Genomic DNA, 19,780 nt, shown 5'->3' with positions numbered 1-19,780 from the left:
TTGTTTATTTAATATTTTTCATGACTCACTTTTGCATAATACTCTTTGGGGTTGTTTGACACGTTATATAGTGGGAGAATATAATGTATCAATTTGTAGCTAAGTGTTTTAGTACACAATTATAACACAAATATGCAGTGTTAAATAAAGCTTATTGTATTTTTGTGTTCAATCATATTCAAATGTTTTTTTTTTAATGGGGTACTTACTTTACCTTATACATCATTATACACCATTGTCTGTGTCCATCATTATATACCATTGTGATACCTTAGACACCATTGAATGTGTTTCAGATGGCACGTTAAACTTGTAGGGCCCGGCTGTCATCGAACATCCTTGGCAGTCATTACTGGCAGTCAGAAGCCAGTAAGTCTGACGCCAGTCTAACCAAGGGGTATCGGGTAACTGGGTTGAGGAGGTCAGACAGGCAATCGCTTCTTGTAAAGCACTGGTACTCAGCTGAATCCGGTTAGACTGGAAGCCGACCCCAACATAGTTGGGAAAAGGCTCGGAGGATGACTTACTTTCTGCACCTACCTCTACTATGTTACGAAAGTAGTTCCCGGCTGTCATCTGTACATATTTGGATAGATACAAGCACGGGCATTTAGAAGCCAGTCTGTCAACCAGTTATTATAAGAGTTGGTACTTAGGTGCATCAAGTTAGACTGAAAACCGGCTCCATACCTGGGAAAAGGCTAGGCAGATGATAACTCATGAAAAATATTTGTATTTCTATTTATGCTTTATTGTTGTATAAAAAACTCCCAGCACAATATATAGTATGTTTAGTAAGTAGCACTCTAAATAAAATAACAAATTCGAATTACGCAATAACGCATATTTGGTAGTTAATTTAATTTTATGATTTCTGGTTTCATCGAGTAAATTAGCAAATAAGAACATTTGTTTATATTAAATGATTTGTTTGAAAATGGGATTTGGCTGATTTAAATGTTACACAATATAATTGGTGGTTTTGTTGAACTAAAATAGGTAATATTTGCCTATTCCTAACAATCGTGGTTGAATAAACATAATTTCCGCAAATATTTTCATTAATTGTTAGCGGAATTAATAATATGACATGTGTTATAATATTTCTAGTTATAAAAACTGATATTATTAGGATTTCTCGCTTATTCAGGTTTACCGTACTAATTCATTAATTAAATATTTTAATTAATTAGTAATAATTAGAATTTGTGTGGTATAAGGCTAGAGTTCACCAATTACAAAAACATCCGTTCATCATCATTAAGGCGACGAATTGGTAAACAATAATTCCATAACCGGCACGCGCATCTAAGGCGCCAAGAGGGGACGGAGCGTCTGAGCGGGGCGAGGATTACAATACGCGCGCTAGCTTATAACTAAAAGTCGTAAGCGACAAAATGGTTTTGTGATATCAGAAATGATAATTTGATAAAAATTTCTTCCACAATTTTAAAGAGTATGTATATACTCAACTACTAAAAAAAGTTAAGAGGCTTAAATCGGTCCCGTTTGCCCATAATATGTGAATCTCTTTTTAAAAAGAGGTATGTTTGATATTTTTTTCTCAGTTATAAAAGTTACCTAATCATGTTTTGAAGTCTAACAAAATAAGGTTTATATCATGAACTTTCAGGTAACCAAGTTGTATTTTGATCCGTTTTGTATTTACTGAGAAAAATTGAGATCCTTGGCGCCAAAATTTCCAATTCGTCCTCTTAAAATTGAATTTATACTTTTAAAATTGGACGTGCATAATTCTAATATATGGTTATTTTAAGAGAACAGTCGTACCCGCGGAAAAATACAGGTTCTTTGCCAAGCACAGTATACTTACGGTTGATGCATGTTAGCCAGTATTAGGTTGCATATGCACGACATCAATGCTTCCAGATCTTAACATCTATATCCACTTTCCAACGTGTTAATAAAATTGCCTACTTCTGCTTCTTATCCAGTGTGCCACAGTTAAAAAGTCCTGTGTGTCCTATGTGAAGTGTAGTTTTTTCCACATGACCACCTCTGGTGAGACATGGTATTTCCTTAATCATCATAAATCTATTAGATAATCATTCAAAGCAAATTCGACCCAACCCAGATACCGAACCCCAGAAACAGCTACATGACATTCATTACGTCTTGTTAAGATTCTAACCGCTAAGTTAAGAGTACCTAATTTTCAAATATAACATTATTTTGAAAACAAATACACCACAAGACAATGTGAGATCCGCCTAAACCTTAGCAAAATCCAAACCACGTCAACTCAGTCACCAAGATTCCTGTCACAAAGTCGTCTACATACACGAACGAGTTTCTAGAATAGTAAAATTGTAGGCAAACGTCATAAACGTAACTTTATATACGTTTTTATTGCCTCTTTTCTGAATATTCCGCCTCCATAATACGAGTATCTGTGTATGTGGCAGTCTATCATGAGTTGCGTGTTTTCTTTGAGATGTTGTTATTCCTTTTCTGGGTGCTCCTATATTTTTATAGATGCTTAGAATGTGGTCGTTTTTTTTGGTGATGTGAAAAGGAAAAGGGGATTTTGATTTTCTTATTTTTGGTTTATTTATTTGATATGCGGTGTTAATTCTAGTAAAGTCTTTCTAACCTTATCAGCTGTTTGAAACACTCCAAATATGCTAATAAGAACTGTTTGAGTCATATTTGTAGCATATTTCCTTGTGATATAAATTAAAAAACAATGTAAATGTTTCTATCTTTATTTGTCAAAGTTTGCCTTACCATTAGTTACATAATCATTTTGTTTATCAGTTTCCTACAATTTGTATTTATCCCTTTAAAATTAATCCAACTTTTACCAAACTTTAAAATTCTCTACCGCACATTATTGCATAAATGAATAATAGTAACAAATTATTAATTTAATATTTCAATAAATTATTGTTATTTTACTATTTACAAATAATTATTTACATTTATAATACACATAATTTTTATTATACTATTTAAACATTCGACTAGAAAAACAACTACAAAATAACAATACAAATATAATTCGGTGCTATTTTATTTTCGATCGTGTACTTAAACTTCTGTTAAATATAATTATTTACAATAAATTTTCCTATTAATTAACTATAACATTCATTTTTCGAAATTATAATTGTGTTATAATTCTAACAATATAGATTTAAAATCGTGAAACAAAAAATATACAAAGTTCTATAAAATTTACAAGTCTTTTAGGATTTCAATTAGAGATATTTGAATTAAATGACTGAAAAAAATTATTAATAAAAAGTAGAATTAAATAATTTAAAATATATTTTTAAATACTCTTGCGACAAAAATCTAATAGAATAAGAAAGTGAATGGCATATCAAATATAAATCAAAATATATTCTTGAACTTTCAAAATGAAAAGGTAGGTAGGTATGCATTTAATAAACTTTTGAATTATAAATAGAATTTTCAAATACAAAGTCACTTTCTTTGTTAATATGATAAAATCATCAATATGACACGAAAAAACAGAATTGTTGAAAATAAATAAATATTTCATATATTTTGTTAAAAATTCTACTCATTTTATGATACAATCTCTATCTCTTAAGTTAAACACCACGTTCCTTCAATTTTATACTTAAGTTAAAATTAAGTTCAAGTATATACAATTTGCCGAAATTCGAAGGCCATATTTTTCTTGAATAAAATTCATAGTATAAAAAACTGGGCAAGTGTTCAGAGATTTAAGATCGTGCATACTACTGGTAAAATTTTCCAAACTGTATTTTAGAAGCGTTTTAGGTAGAAATTTGAAAACAAGTGACAAATTCTGTTATTAAAAAAACTCGGATCCAGTTAAAAAAAACAAATCATTGCTTCTGAAAAACTTGTGTAGGTACTTAACGAGTAACTTCAGAAATCTTCAATCTTTCTTTCTATTTATTCATTCCTTGTAAAAGTGGCTTATTTAAAAAAAGACAGAATCAATACCACTGTGAGAGCCCGGTGTTATTACAAAAAAGTCAAACGGTCATTTGACAGATATTTAAAAAACGAACACATTTTCTTATGCCAAACGTCTGTTTAACCTTTTTGTTAAAACACCAAAGAAGTTTTGGTTCTAGTTACTTTAACAGTAGCTAGTGTTATAAGTAAATGATACATATACAAGATAATCCCGGCAGTATATAATATTAAAATAAATTATTAAAATTAATTACAATAATTGTCTTAACCTAGTCTTATCAACATGAAGGCTATTCTATACACATTTCAATGAAAACTTTTGACTGACGACGTCAATTGTTGGAAGATGACATTTAATTGGTATTTCAGTTGCTTTTAACAGGACAATTTAAAAATGCAAAAATCACTGAGTAATCGTTTTATTAACTTGTAAAATAAAAATGCACAATTGGCCTAAATTCGTTTCAAAAGGAAAACAATCGCCAAAGACAGAATTGTATAGCAACAATCTTTGAATACATTCCTCTGCTCTAAAACAAAAATAAAACAAATTCAACAAAAACAAAGATAAAACGTAATTCTATTGAAACCACTGATCATGGCTATTGGACCAAAAAATCCATTGGCAATTCGAATTAGCAGTTTGGAATCAAAGATCAATGGTGTTCTGTTTCTAGAATATACGATTGGCCATTACAATTCGTCCGTTCAAATCGTTTTAAAACTTATTCGACCATTTTTGACATATGTAAGGTACAAATGAGAGAAACGAATTTAATCATTTGCTTGAAGGTAAAAGGAATGCTTATGTTTTTTGATTTATATTGACATTCTGAATTTAAAGGTGACCTTTGTAGTGGTTTTTGGGATAACTCCTTTAACATTGCAAAATGTAGGTATTTGCATTGAAAATAAAATGGGTCTGAAAATCTGGATTAAGAGGTGATGATGAGAGAGAAGTATAATATACAGACGAAAAAAAAAATAGTAGTGCTATGTTACATCGGTTTCATAAAAACTGGTGGATAAATTAGTAGGTATTTTTGTGTGTACAAAAACACAATTAAATCTAATAAAAGAAAAATCCAAAAGTTCCACCAAGCAACAATTGACGTCCACGCCAAAATAGACCTTACACCAGTATAATTAAGACTCATTTATACAAACAACAACATTGCCATACAATGTCGTTTCATAGTACCTTGTGTAATTTTCATCTGAATCCGTCCACGGTACTCGTGTATAAAGTAGCGAGCGTGCAATATAATGAAATGAGTAAATTAACCGACAGCGCACAGGGTGATGCTGTGTTTGCGTTCCCGTGCTGCATCGCAGCTGGATGTTCGCCTGTTGAAAAATATTTGAGGTTAGTTCGTAGAATGTAAGTACTGATACTACTACTGCTAGATATACTGTGCATCAGATATAACTACAACTTTCTTATCGTTTCAACGCTACTTAGCAATGAGAATCGGTAAAGACGAAGGAAGAAAATTATGTTTTTTTTCATGTTCAACATCATGGTAGTTTAACATGTACAACAGGTATATTATTAACCGGCAGAAAGAGTGATATTTCAAAAAATACTCAGCAAGCTGTAGATAACAAGTTAACAAATGCTTGATTTCATTACAAGCTCTTCTTTTTCAGAGAATTCTGTAAAATCTGTATTTTTGGGCTTCACGACTTGGTATCCAGAAAACTATTAGCGTTAATTTTATTTGTCTATTTAATTTCACCTTCACCCTATTTAATTAGCATGTTCCAGACAACTACAGTCTAAATTCTCAAAATAGTTCAAAATGTAGTTCATGAACTACATAATCGGGGTCGATTTGAGTCGTGTCCTCTTTAGCAGTATGTAGGTCACCCCATATATAGCAAGGGTCTCATAAGTGGCAACTTAAAGATTACATCAGATGGACGAACTACAAAATCTTTGAAATGTATATTATATAGACTACATTAAGTATAATATCTATACTAATATAAGAAAGAGGAAGCACTTTTTGTTTGTTTGTACCCTAAAGGCTCCGAAACTACTGAATCGATTTGAAAAATTCTTTCACTGTTGGGTAGCTACACTATTCTAAAGTAAGATAGGCTAAATTTTACCCAGATACGGGCAGTAGTTCCCATGGGACGCGGGTGAAATTGCGGGAATATAACTAGTCGTATATATACTTTAGTAGACCATAAACTATAATACGCCTTAATTTGGTAGCTGAGCAAATTGGGAAAATAGAGCAAAGAATAACAAAATTGGCAATGATTACTGTTTGATTATTTGCCAAGATCCCAATTTGGGAGAATGCGTATTGAATTTCAACAAATCACTTCCTAATGGAGATAGCGCTGTGGTCGCAAATTCTGAATTATGTGGATCCAAAATTTTATCTTCCATAGTAGAAAACTATCATTTATCTATTTTGATATAAACGACTATTACAATAACACAGAAATTGGCAATCAGTACCACACTAAAATACTCGACTCAACTGTTCACAACTAAGTCATCTTTTTTTTTTTGAAAATGCTATTACTTCCTACAGATACAAAATCACCAATCATGCATTACCATTACGAAGTTCAAAGATCAAAGCAATTTCAACCTTATCCTCCTAACCATAAGGCTCATCCTACTCACCATTTATAACATGCACGTTAACAGAAGCAGCTTCAGCCATAGTCGGCACACAACTGTAGTTCCCACTGTCTCCTGGCAGTAGCTTCTCAACTGTCAGTCGGGACGTCAATTGTTCCGTCCATTCCGTCTTCAGTCTCACTCGCGGTTCTTCCACCAGCTCGTTCTCTTCTAACTCCTTATACTCTATTATGTTTGATCCTGGTAGGAAAGTAAATAATAATTTGGTTAGTATACAACGTGTTAAATTAAATACGTTAATGTACTGGTTAATATGTATGTCGATTAACACAAAAAAATAAAAATACACAAAAAGAAAAAAAAATTATCGAACAAAATAAATACAATAAAAATGTGCGGGAATTAGAACGCCATTTAAGAGTCAATCGTTCAAACAACGGAAATTCTCCCTTGAAAACTGACAGCTGGTTAAAACTTTCGATACTCCTATACTTTATCTCTGCCTTACACATATGATGTTGTAAAGATTGGAAATGAAAGATGACTCCTGTGGCTGAACCAGTGAATGGAACAGTTTATTTTTTTTACAATTCGCCATACAATATCATAAAGTATATGTGATAGGATTTAATGTGATTATGACACACCCGGTATAATTATTTGTGTTATTATCATTTACGGCAGATTTCTATAACCTGTCTATTCATTGGTTTACGATTAAAGATTGATTTTTGACATCAGCTCCATATAAATTATAGGTTAAACAAACTCGAATTGCAAAACTGGTAGATAGGGTATAGAATTCCATAATTAGAAAATAATTTTCTGTGTCAATAGATATGACAACAAAATTAAATACTTTTAAGCCGCGTACGCACGTACGAACAAATTTGTTGCGTTACATGATATGCAACAACTTGGTTCGCACGTGCGTACCACTATCGAACATCGAACACTCTGTTCGTCAAACATGTTCGCGGCGATCCTTGTAGTGTGTTCTGTATGGACGGTGTTCGAAGAGCTTTAATAAATGTTACGCAACAAAACTGCGAACATCAAAAAATTCTCCGCTACTTCACAATCGACTACTTACAACGGCGCCGTCATGGCTACTAAGATAGAGTTCACGACTGTTGTTCGCGAACTCGACTCGAACTATGTTTGCGTTCGTGTTCGAATATGCCGTCCATACGTACGAACCAAATGTTCGGGTCTGGTGTTTGTGTTCGCTATGTTCGTGTTCGTACGTGCGTACGCGCCTTAAGATTTTCGTTTATATTGCTCGCTCCAAAATTAACATTATAAATCTAGTACTAAACTGAATTGAAAATCTAAATTGTACTTCATTGAAAGTTTGTACCTAACTAAATTGTACTTCATTGAAAGTTTGTACCTAACTAAATTGTACTTCATTGAAAGTTTGTACCTAACTAAATTGTACTTCATTGAAAGTTTGTACCTAACTAAATTGTACTTCATTGAAAGTTTGTACCTAACTAAATTGTACTTCATTGAAAGTTTGTACCTAACTAAATTAAGCGGTGTTACTTATTTTTAGTTTGAACTTTTTAGTTTTAATTTATATTCAAACTAGCTTTTGCCCGCAACTTCGTTCGCGTGGAATAGTGACTACCAGCAGATTTTTGATTTGACCAATAGATGGCGCTATATGTCCGGAATAATTTTATTTTTATTTCTTTTGTAATAAAAACTATCCTATGTCCTTTCTCAAGTTTCAAACTATGTCTGTACCAAATTTCACACAAATCGGTTCAGTAGTTTAGGCGTGAAGAAAAGACAGACAGACAGACAGACAGAGTTACTTTCGCATTTATAATATTAGTTTGGATAATATTTTATTAAATTGTTAATTTTAACTTGTTTGCAATTTAAAACACTATTCATCAAAATTATAACTTGACTTATTTCTACATCAACTAATGAATATTGTACCATTTTTAATTTTCAAATCTCCGATTTCGCCTGCGGCCGGTAAGTAGGTAGGTATATGGCCGGATATTGTTTGATTATCATTAAAGTTAAATTGTGCAATACACCATATTCAACTTTCTGATTATGTTAGGTATTTCCTTTAGAACTGACATATATTATTAATTACTTACCCTTATACCAAAATATGGTGCCGAGGTCATGTGGCCCCTGACTCAGTATGCACGTGAGTGACAGTGAGCTGCCAGTCTTCACGTACAGGTCTACTGGGCCCAGAATGTGTGCTTTCGCCTCTGTTGACAAAGGAAACAACAGGAATTAATAATAATAATAGAGAAGGATGGCTATTGAGGAATGTGTATCTTTGTTTAAAAAAATCGGTACATGACTATCATTCCCCAATATTTTTAATGCAAAAGTAACTCCATCTCTCTGGTTTTCACGCCAAATTACTGAACAGATACAGATAGTCTAAAGTCTGAGAAAGAACATACGGTATTTTTATCTGGGAACAAGAGTGGAACCGCAGAGAACAATTCGTAGTATAATATTATGAAATGAAGGATAGCTGCATTAATATTCTCATATAAACGTATTGTATAAAGTGCTCATTAGTTACCAGAAAATCGTTGAACGAATTCATTAAGTTACATCCCAATGTAATTTTAAAACTTGTAAGCCAAGGCGACCCTCATACATTTAAAAGCTCGTCATACATTTTATAACGAGTTTGAAATGAGTCTTATTATACAGTAGACAATTTCCAGACTTTATATTTCGTCGTCCTGAAATTACCTAAAAAGGCCAAGTTTTCTAGCTAAACATTATCAAGACCGTAACAAAATTTAAAATTCAAATTAGACTGTATTATTATGAAAAATGTATCTAAATCCACTTAGCATATACGACCTAATTTCTTAGTAACACAAATGCTTCTACATAACAATAATAATTCTATGAATAAATAACTGTATTGTGGTAAAGATGAGAAAAAGAAAACTAATTTTCTTTTTTGCTGTCCTGATTCCGCAAAAGATGTTGTCTGTTAAGATATTAAAGACACGAGAGCCTATCAAGTACTTTTAAACCGTGATACAGCACGTTTACAGTAGAAAGAAAATGCCCCTCACAGCAATGAAGAAAAAATTAGGCCAAGATTAAATCTGGCGAAGGTTGCCTTGAAGACCTTATTTCACATTGTTATCGAGGGATTTGAAAAGTTCAAGAGGGTTCATGCAAGGATAAAGAAAATCCTGACTTTTATCATAATTTCACTCTTAACTTAGATAAAAAATACAACAAAGCAGAAATTGATAGCAAGAGAATTCGTTAATTTGTTATACGAGAGCTTAAAACTATAGTTGAGGTAAATGAAGAAAATTAACATCCCGGTAAACAATTTTAAATTTGCATAACTACAGACTCTCCAGTCGGTAACTGCAGCGACAACTAACAATAACTATGAAGCGAAACAGTTTCCAGGAAAGTTAAGAGAACCCAATTAAGTTATGAAAATAATGAAGATTCTTCGCGAAACAATATTTTTTATCCCTTTTCTGCTTTTAATGTTAGCGATAATATTATGAAGCATAGCTTCGTCTTTATCGTTTTATTAAGTATCATCTCCTCACCTTTTACCTTCATTTGCTTTGCAAGCTAAAGTATAAATTAGATTATAGCACAATCACCATAATTTCGCTTGCAAATAGGCTTCTTTTTGACCTTGAAATTTAACTGCGTTATGAGCCGTGCATGGATGGAATCCACTTATCTTTATGTGTTCTATCGGTCGAAAATCCTTTATTGAGTTTCCAATGAAAGAATTTATTGAACTGATCTTAAATTTTATTTGAGGTATTTTAGCTTTTGTGTCCAAAAATCGGTCCATTATTTTCTACGATTTATGAGTTCTGAAGCTCTATCTCTTATATTATATTATGTTGGTACTGTCACTGTATTTTAAGCTCAACAATAATATAGTCTTCCAAAATATTCGCAGCCTCCTGCATTCAACACAAACCCCATTCCTCATAGCAAACTAACCAAGATACGCTGATAAATCAAAACTTCTTGTGACAGCCGAAACCACCAAAAACATCTTAGCGTTTGACCCAATTACTTGGTAAATATTCAAGTTTGGGAAAGCATGTTTTGCTGTGTCATTAGACCGGCTCAAGGGAGGCAAGTGGCAAGACAACGAAGCATTAAGTGCTCAGGAAGCTTGGAAAATTGCAATGTCAAGTGATGCCAGTTTTAGCCTTTGAATTGTATGTAGTTTGAAAGTTTGCGGTGAAACTTAGACCGAGTCAGTAATGAACGCTCCTATTTCGCGAAGTTTATGGTTCATTCGAGAGATTTGATGCTTTGGTTTTGGATTTCTGATGGAATTAATGGTTTATTGATAGTAGCAAGAGTTGATGAAACCGTATTTACTTTTTGTTACAAATAGGAGTGTTTTGGAAGTAGCTGCTGATAAGGCAAATGGTATTTTCGGGACTATTAATATTTTTTTCCTATAATGCCAAAAACCAAGGTTATATTTATTCGGTGTAAAATATTTTTCTGTGAATAAAAAAAGAAATATCGTGCATCTAATCAAAGAGGAAACCCTGCCGTGACGATTTGATGGCTTTCAAAATTATTAGCCTCCAAAAGAATGCGATAACAAAAACCCGAATGCGGAAGAAAAAACATCTAAAGTAAGAGCACACCATTCCGTTAACTAAAGAATGGTTCCGGTAGCTTTTGTGTTTTGAAATAAAAAACTCCTTTCAACGAGTCTGCAATGCGGATGATAAAATTAGACTTCTAACGAGAACGTTGACACCTTTCTTTGAGCGTACACAAATTTTTCCTTGTTTTTCCACCACCGAGATTTCAAAAGAATAATCATCTTTGCTTTAACTTAGTTAAATACAATAAGCCTAATACGATTTCCAAATTGAGTCACCTATCAAGGAAATTACGAATGATTCCCCAATTTTTGTCAACGCAGCTAAAAGTTTCCCCTACATTAATTGGATCCTAACTACGTTCAAAGAAATCATTTCTTCATCAAGTTTGGGTCACGTACCGACCGTAGAAAGATTAGAAATTAAAGTAATTGCTGTAATTGGACTTACCAACGACGTTCAGTTGAAAGGCCAGGGACATTTTCGGTTCAGTATTGACTTGACACTCGTAAATTCCCGCGTCCCGTTCTTGCGGAAACTTTATTTGGAGCGTCCAATTTTCTGACTTCTCCGGTCTGATTACCTGGTGGAGAAATAGATTTAGTTGGTGAGGATATTTGATCTAAACTTGGTACAAAGTTCTAGTAACACAAGATCTTATAGTCTAGGTTTGACCTGTAGAAGTACATGCTTCGTAGATTCAATTTGCAGATTGCAATGCATTGTTGCAGTTCTGTAGTAGTGGTATTGTTTTTATATAAATGAGGGCTATTAATATGTAGAACTGTGAGCCAATTAGTTGTTACAGTATTTCAATTAAAGCCTGATTCAGTTTTTGTAATACATACATAAGTAATAAGACATTGACCAATGGTTTTCGTTGCGTTAGTAAATGAGTTAATCTGATAATATGATAAAGGTAAGACTGAGAAGTCATAAAGTATCTAATTGTTGACATGAACTTCGTATTATAGTACATATAATTACTTGATAGTGAAAATGATGCAGGTTCAATCAAACTTGATAACAGAGTAAAATAGACCTAATTTATTAGAAAAAATAACTACTAATATTACACAAAATTCTGCACGGTTCACATAATACTTTTTTGCTTAGTCAGTCAATGTCATGTTTTTCGCAAAAAGTTCGCGAACTCACTAGTTTTATAAAGACAAAGTTTCTATCAAAGTGTAGCAGTCTGAAAAAGAACTTTTCTTTCAGAACTGAATTTCCTGTTTGTGCAATTTTTCGGTGAGACGATTTTGATAAAAGTAGACTTTTTGGAAACTGCATAGTTTAGTAAATTAGTTTTGAAAATAACGAGTTTTTTTCTGGTACTCGTTTGGCATACCTACAGAAGATGAAACATAAAAAGTCATTTATTCATTGTAAGCTTAAAATCAAAACCTTTTGAAGCTACAGAATGCCTCCAAAAATGCCCGCACTTGTGTGTTATACTTTGGGAAGAAGAAATGGTGGGAGAAACTCCCCTGCAACATACATGGATGTGCTCTCTTTGAAACTTTGTCAAGGCTCCAGAAAATGGTTCAAAAACATATTAAGAACTCATAGAATGTAACGTGATCAAAAACGTGAAATCATTCAAAAACATACCTGAAACCTTTGATCCGAAGTATAAGTCAGTATCCCAGCCGTTAATATATGCAGATCCCTCTTTCTAATCCATGATACCTGGAACGAAACGAAAGTTTAGTACCAACTTTTGCCATTTCCCGTCACCGTGACCCACTTTTCATTTGCCATAGAGTCCCTTCGTCAAAGTACTTAATAATTCAAGGTGCGCTCATTCGTTCATTATTATCGAGTTTGAAGAAACGTGCCGGAATTATGTCGCTTGAATTTGTTTTAGGGGCGGTTGTAATTGTTTTTTTTTTGGCTGTTCTAGAGATTGGTAAATAAGGAAGTGTATAGTTTGGAATATTATTTAGTTGCTCTTATAAAGGGTACCAATAGTTAGGGCCCTAAAATCCTATAAAAAACAAAAGATTGTAACCCAATTTTGAAAGGTTTTTGATATGGGAGGATGTCATCGTTAGAAAATAGACACATTAATTTTCTGGTCATAGAACTGAACATGTATTGTTTTAGCTAGATACATAGATTTTTGCAATTTGTTTTTTAAGTTAGCTATTTAATTTTTCTTCTAAAACATTCCAATCTTTAAACACCTTTACTTTCACTACGTCTATATTTTCCATAATTCACAATTCAACATCCTTAGTTCGACATAGTTCCAGTTCAAAAATAAACGGCAGCTCTCTGGATATAGTGCTCCAGTTTTGCATACAATAGTGGTGTACGAACAAAGACCTGTATTGATTATTAGCTATTTTAACACTGCTATCTGGACTGGAAGTTGACTTGCGAACTTTGTTTAATACATATAAATTATTCTTGGTGGCGTTAATCCTTTGGCTATTTTAAACTAGGTTCTGCCCACGTGTTTAGCATGTAATAAAAAGTAGCAGGGATATAAAAAGGGTCATTGTATTAGGTTGATGATGTGTGTACTGTATATATTATGTGTTTAAATCGAAACAGTATCTTTGGAGATGTGTGCTATCAAATTAGCAGAAAAATATATGGTCCAAATGGGCTTTCTATTTTGTTTTTGAGTTGAAAATATTTAAGAGTGTTGCAGATGAGGCACCAATTAACTACAACGATAACCAAACCATAAGCAGCCGTGATATTGGAACCCATCAGTCAAATTAGTAATTTGAAATTGGAAACTGGTTCAGTTATCGTTACAGTTAAATGGTGCAATTCACCGTAAAAGTAGAACATCTCTCACATTACTTGATAATTACTTTTGAAAGTCCAAATCCAGTCTAGGCATGTTTCCGAAACGGTATACACAGTGCTTAATATGAAACCTCATACACTTGTACCATTGTTAGATATAATTTAGCATGTAATGCACTAGTGAGCAACAGCTTGTGTCAACACTAACGGTCGCGAATTAACTGGGACACATTCAGATTCAAATTAATCTAGACGTAGAATATTCAGAATCTGGACGCGTATAATTAAGGTCGTCCTTACTCTAATACTAAATTGGTGTGAGAATAATGAAAGTATACTTGAGAGCCATGAATTTGGGACGGTATAAAATAATCTGTCCTCATCTGCCTGGCATTTTCCCCTCTAAGTATGTAGGAATCGGCTACATGGAGCGATTATCTGACCATCTCAACCCCGCCACCCATCCATGAACCGACCGCGCCAAGGTTTGCTTAACCTTATGACCTATCGATCCGCGCAGCTTTGACCAAGCTGCGAGCTCTTATTGAAAAAAAATCTAGTGTGAAAAAATCTAATGATCTGAATATGATTACGAAACTATCATTGTATTGTACTAATATTTGTATTACATTATTTATGTAGCAGTGTTTGTGATAGCATGAAAATTCAAACAAACACTTCTGGTAATTGCGTGTTTTTCAAATGTGTATGATCATAGGCATTATTTACCAATTATCACATTTGGTATATTTTGCATCATCCTATCCACAAACATTTGCCTGATCCTCATCAATATCCACGCTTTTGATTGGCACATAAATTACAGTAACAGCAATCAGTGCGCATTACCGCATTTACAGAAAGAGGTCAAGGCCACTAGCGTTAATGTCACTTACGACTTTATGCTCCACGGCACTCGCAGTGCGTATCATGACCAAAGTTTTGGAGTTATGCAATGTGAGTCTTATTTTGTGGGTGATAGGTGTTATATTACAGTGATAGTTCGTGGTTTTAAGGATCACGATTGAAATCAGGAAGTTTGCTAACTTACTGCAAAGATAATTTTAAAAGTTTGTATTCCTCTTGTGAATCCTTGATATGAAAACATTCTTATACAATAAAATCTTTGACCAAGTTTGAACTATTATAAAAATGAAACCACTGAACCAACGAAATTAAAATAGACTGGAAAATATGGGCCCTTCAATATTTCAACGTAAAAACACATAGGTACAACATTTGCTGAATTTCAAGTGACAACATAGAGTTTCACCATAAACGTTATTAATATTTTCGTATGCATATAAACGAACAGAGGCAGGTACTGTTAAATATTTAATTACAATTCGAAAGAAATATTTATACATGAATATGTACACTTTGTATGACGGATGACATCTCTTTAATGCATTATTTATATGAAGAGCATATATTATAGGAATTCATTCGAAAAAAATAAATTATTTTAAGTCACTATGATAAATAATACAATTCCATCTTTGAAGACAGATATTATTTTAAACATTTTCCTAATAAACAATGTCACAAACTACAGTAGCTTTAAAAAAAAACGAGAATTTTTTATCTTAAAAATACTAACTTCATTTACCGGCAATAAAAACCTAATTGACTGTAAAGAAACCACAAAAGAGAACAACTTAACTACATTCACATAAATAAACTACAAGCAACAAAACAAATTCTTTTGATCCGCTCACATACTAATACACAAGCGAGTAAACAAAACTATTCTACTTACAGCTTTGTCCCCAAGTTGTTCAACCCTACAATGCAGGAACGCGGTCTGACCGACCACGGTAGTGACATTCCGAGGCACATTGTATTCGAAGTACGGAAATGACCCCACACTGTCCTCCCCGTAGTGTGCTGTACCTGTGGACAATACGAAAAAATGTTTTGCTTAGTATTCAGATTTACTGATGAATTTCTCAGATTATGGCAATGTTTAAAGATTGTACAAAACATAAAAATGGTGTTGTTATATCTGCTCGCGATGATGAGGCTTGAAAAATCCAAAGACGAATCTAAAATATTTTTGACACGGTGTCGTTCATTTCAAGTAGGTAAGTAAAGTATGATGGCTCTACAGATTAAACGAAGTGTATTTTTTTTTTGTATGACACGTGGTCATAAGTAAGATATGAAAAAGTTACACGTGGCAAAGCACAAGGTTGCTCTTTTGGTAAAAAATTCTTTCCTCAATTAGTTGGGTCAACAAAAAGCACGTTATCAAAGAAAAACAAACAAATAAATAAAAAATTCACGTCGAAAACTCACTGTCTATTTCACCAAATTAACATGCTATTTGCATCCTTTTCCTAGATAAATTGTACCAATTTATCTTCTTTGCAAGTCAAAATAGGAAAAGAAATTCGTAATCTTCTAGCGAGTCCGTAGCAATAATAAATTATGCGCAAAGGGTCACTTTGACGTTTTGATATACATGGGTGTTTGAATTTGTTGGCGCTCGCTCCTTATCAATACCGTTTTCACGATTTCCTGATTTCAATCTATTTATCAGTTCAGGTGAATCTATGCGTTTTGAGGGCCACTTTTTGGTACTTTTTTGGTGATTGTTGAAGCTAGAAACACTTATAGCACTTCAGAATAAAATAATTCCAAATAGGATTAAGTAACAAATAACATTACCTACACTGTAAGTAGAGAATACAGCAGATACAACATAAGATTGCTAAGTATTTAATTATACTCTAAAGTATGTGTTTGTTTGCACCCTCAAGGCTTCGAAACTACTGAATGGATTTGAAAAATTCCTTCACCGTTGAGAAGCTGTACTATCAAAGAGTGATATAGGATACATTTTATGCTTGTACAGGAATGGAATAAGTTCCCGTACAGGCCGCATGAAAAACCGCGGAAAAACAGCTCTATTAAAAAAAAAAACAAAACTTCGCAATAAATTTTGAAACAAACGCAGCGACTAATGCCGCTCATTATATCATACCCAAGGATTCTGTTTGCAACAAAAAGAATACAGAACGACACAATTATCCTAAACAAAAGCTTGTGCTGATTAAGAAATTATACAGGGTGGAACAACATCTGAGCTATAATGTTCTTATTCAGGTGAACAGCCCTAATTTTGGGGGTCATTTAAGCTCCTTTTTGCTTATGAGGCAATGTTGGTGTGGACTCGGCAGTTTGGGGTTAATTTTTTTATTTTTGCGGAAATATGTCGAAGTGATCGGATAAATGAGGACGATTTGGACTACATATTTTGAAATGTGGTATAACTAATTAAGAATAAATTATTACGTAGAGTATACGTAATAATTTATTCTAATTTCCTTATCCGAAATGATGTCTTTATTTATGTTTTTTTTTTCTATAAAATATGAAACATTTTTCCATTACATTTCAAAACTGAGGGATGTATAGAAAACTGGAGACATAATAATATTTACATGGGTTTTATAATCTATTTTTGAGTAATTTATTGTTATAATAATTTATTTTATTTAATTATTATATACAGGCAAAAAAACTCACACAGTATAGCGAGAACAAATATAATAAACACCAAAATAACATCCGTAATACACCAAACAACAAAATTAACAGTACAACATTAAATATGATTTTAAGCAGAACATTCGAGAAGCTAACTGCAAGCCGCGCTCGTTAGCAACGCATAAAGCTAGTCAAATATTTATGCAATCATTTGTAGAACTTTCATCAAATGCAACCAAGTGTATGATTTGCGTAACTCATTGTTTTAGATTTAAACAATATGATTTTTGAGAGTAGGGGCACTGAATTGGATAATTTCAGTTTAATTGGTAATTAATATTTTTAGAGTTCGTTTGAAGTTCAAATTTTCTAGGATTTATTTCTTTTTTGAAGGCATTGTAGTCACAGTGTTTATAGTAATTTAAGTAACTACTTATAGTGATTTAAGATAGATTTAAGATAGGTATTCACAAAATTGCTATAAAAATGATTACTTTACTTTGGCTTGACTGACAAGCTGTCATTATAATAGAAATAACCATAGGTAGAATATTTAAGAGCATAGAAACAAGTAGTGCGTAATGACGAAACATGAAAATATATGCAGTTAAAATAAGTTAATAATACATAGTCCGCTTATACTCTTGACAACTTGTATTTCGTACCTACTTCTGTACAAGGAATAATTACGCAGTTTTACTTCTGAAATAACGGTAAAGTATCAGACTTACGGTAATTCTCTGTTTTCCGGAGTTATTAATTAAATTAACTCTTTCCGAGGTATTTTACAAAATTAAAGCAATCTTAATAGGTGCGCTTTTCCGACTTTTCAGATGGGTATTAATTAATCGTTTCGACGTTAAACTTTTGTGCATATTTCCGTATCCTATTTAATCTGGGTATGAAACAAAATTCCTTTACGAATACGAGTACTGCCACAGTGTTGTCATCGAACCGATAAAATTCTATTTGTTCCGTCCTACGAATCAAATAACGCGAAACTGTTTTCATATAACACTTCAAAGAGTATGTGTCAAACGACAAAATGAAAAGGTATTTTTGATTTATTTTATTTGCACGATGCCTCGTCCATTGTCAATTATATTGAACATGAACAGAACCCTTTGGTAACTTCCGCCATTTTACCAAATTGCCAGACTTAAATCGCGCGGTTCACATCTCATTTACCCTGTTTTTACGATCGTGCTATGTTTTTTTAAACTTCGCAAATTAAATTCTATTTGTACACAGTTTGGGTATGTTTTTGTTTGACAGTGGCACCAGGTGACCAATAATAAAAGATTATGCTCAGTTATTGTGGTTGGCATTGCGGTCTGCTATTTAATTAAAGAGAAATAGTTTTGGGATATCATTTTCAGTCGTAAGTGCTCGTTTCGAGATATGAAAGGGTCGAATGAATAATGGAATTGCTTTGTTGGCGACACTCTTTATTTTCTTAATGCCCAGAGGAAACGTATCAAATTGTAATACTAGAAATGTTATATAATACTGGAACTGGCTCTTTACTTAGTTTAGTTACTACCCGTGACATTTTACGCTTAGAATGTTGAGAACAGCCTCTTAATAATATTATTAACATAGTAAACTGTCCTTAAATGGATCTTATTGATAGTTTAAATCCTCATTCGTGAACATTTCGTCATATTTTCAATTAATTTTGTCGTCAACATCTAAATAACCTTATTAGATTTTTCACCAAACGCAATAACAAAAGAATCCACATTATTCAACGTAATTAGTTCAACACAACAGTACTAGGCTATCAGAAAGTATAGGGAGCAGCATTACAATGGCTTTAATGTGATTAAACAAGGGTGAACACCATAAGCCTATTAATGGAGTTTCTACTACTATCGAATGTTAACATACGGATTTATTTCTGTTTAAGACTAGTTTCCACCTACGGTTTCTACCCACATCACTAGAAAATTCCTTCTAACAGCCAGTTTCTTCATCAAAAGTTAAAGCCAAAGTAAAAGTCAAAGTAATGACTAAAGTTAAAGTAACGGTTAAATTCAATTTTTCTATGAATTTTGCTGTCACTTTAGCCTTGAAAAAACAAATTTGACCGTTACTTTAACTTTAGACATTACTTTAACTTTAACCTTTGATGAAAAAACTGGCCGTAAGTCACGGGTATAAAAAGTATCCTATATCCATCTTCAGGTATATGGCCTAGTGGGTAAAGGACCAACCTCTCAAGTATGAGGGCGCGGGTTCGATCCCAGGTCAGGCAAGTACCAATGCAACTTTTCTAAGTTTGTATGTACTTTCTAAGTATATCTTAGACACCACTGACTGTGTTTCGGATGGCACGTTAAACTGTAGGTCCCGG

At 33.0% G+C, this 19,780-nt stretch overlaps 1 protein-coding gene across 1 annotated transcript in view; it reads right to left on the bottom strand.

Moving 5' to 3' along the window:
• Positions 1 to 2,710: 2,710 nt before the first annotated feature.
• The window catches only part of LOC124642447 (zwei Ig domain protein zig-8-like), a 42,005-nt gene continuing 24,935 nt past the window's right edge, over positions 2,711 to 19,780 (bottom strand). Inside the window, exons 2-7 of the mRNA XM_047180871.1 lie at positions 15,692 to 15,825; positions 12,781 to 12,858; positions 11,617 to 11,749; positions 8,668 to 8,787; positions 6,587 to 6,784; positions 2,711 to 5,286 (exon numbers count right to left, since the gene is read on the bottom strand). Of these exons, the coding sequence (XP_047036827.1) occupies positions 5,153 to 5,286; positions 6,587 to 6,784; positions 8,668 to 8,787; positions 11,617 to 11,749; positions 12,781 to 12,858; positions 15,692 to 15,825 (797 nt within the window). The 3' untranslated portion in view covers positions 2,711 to 5,152. The remainder of the gene's footprint in view (positions 5,287 to 6,586; positions 6,785 to 8,667; positions 8,788 to 11,616; positions 11,750 to 12,780; positions 12,859 to 15,691; positions 15,826 to 19,780) is intronic.

The sequence above is a fragment of the Helicoverpa zea genome, chromosome 24 (assembly GCF_022581195.2).
Source record: "Helicoverpa zea isolate HzStark_Cry1AcR chromosome 24, ilHelZeax1.1, whole genome shotgun sequence".
In the NCBI taxonomy this organism is placed as follows: Eukaryota; Metazoa; Arthropoda; class Insecta; order Lepidoptera; family Noctuidae; genus Helicoverpa; species Helicoverpa zea.
Note: the sequence above shows the minus strand (reverse complement) of the source record. Positions and strands in the feature narration are given on the sequence as shown.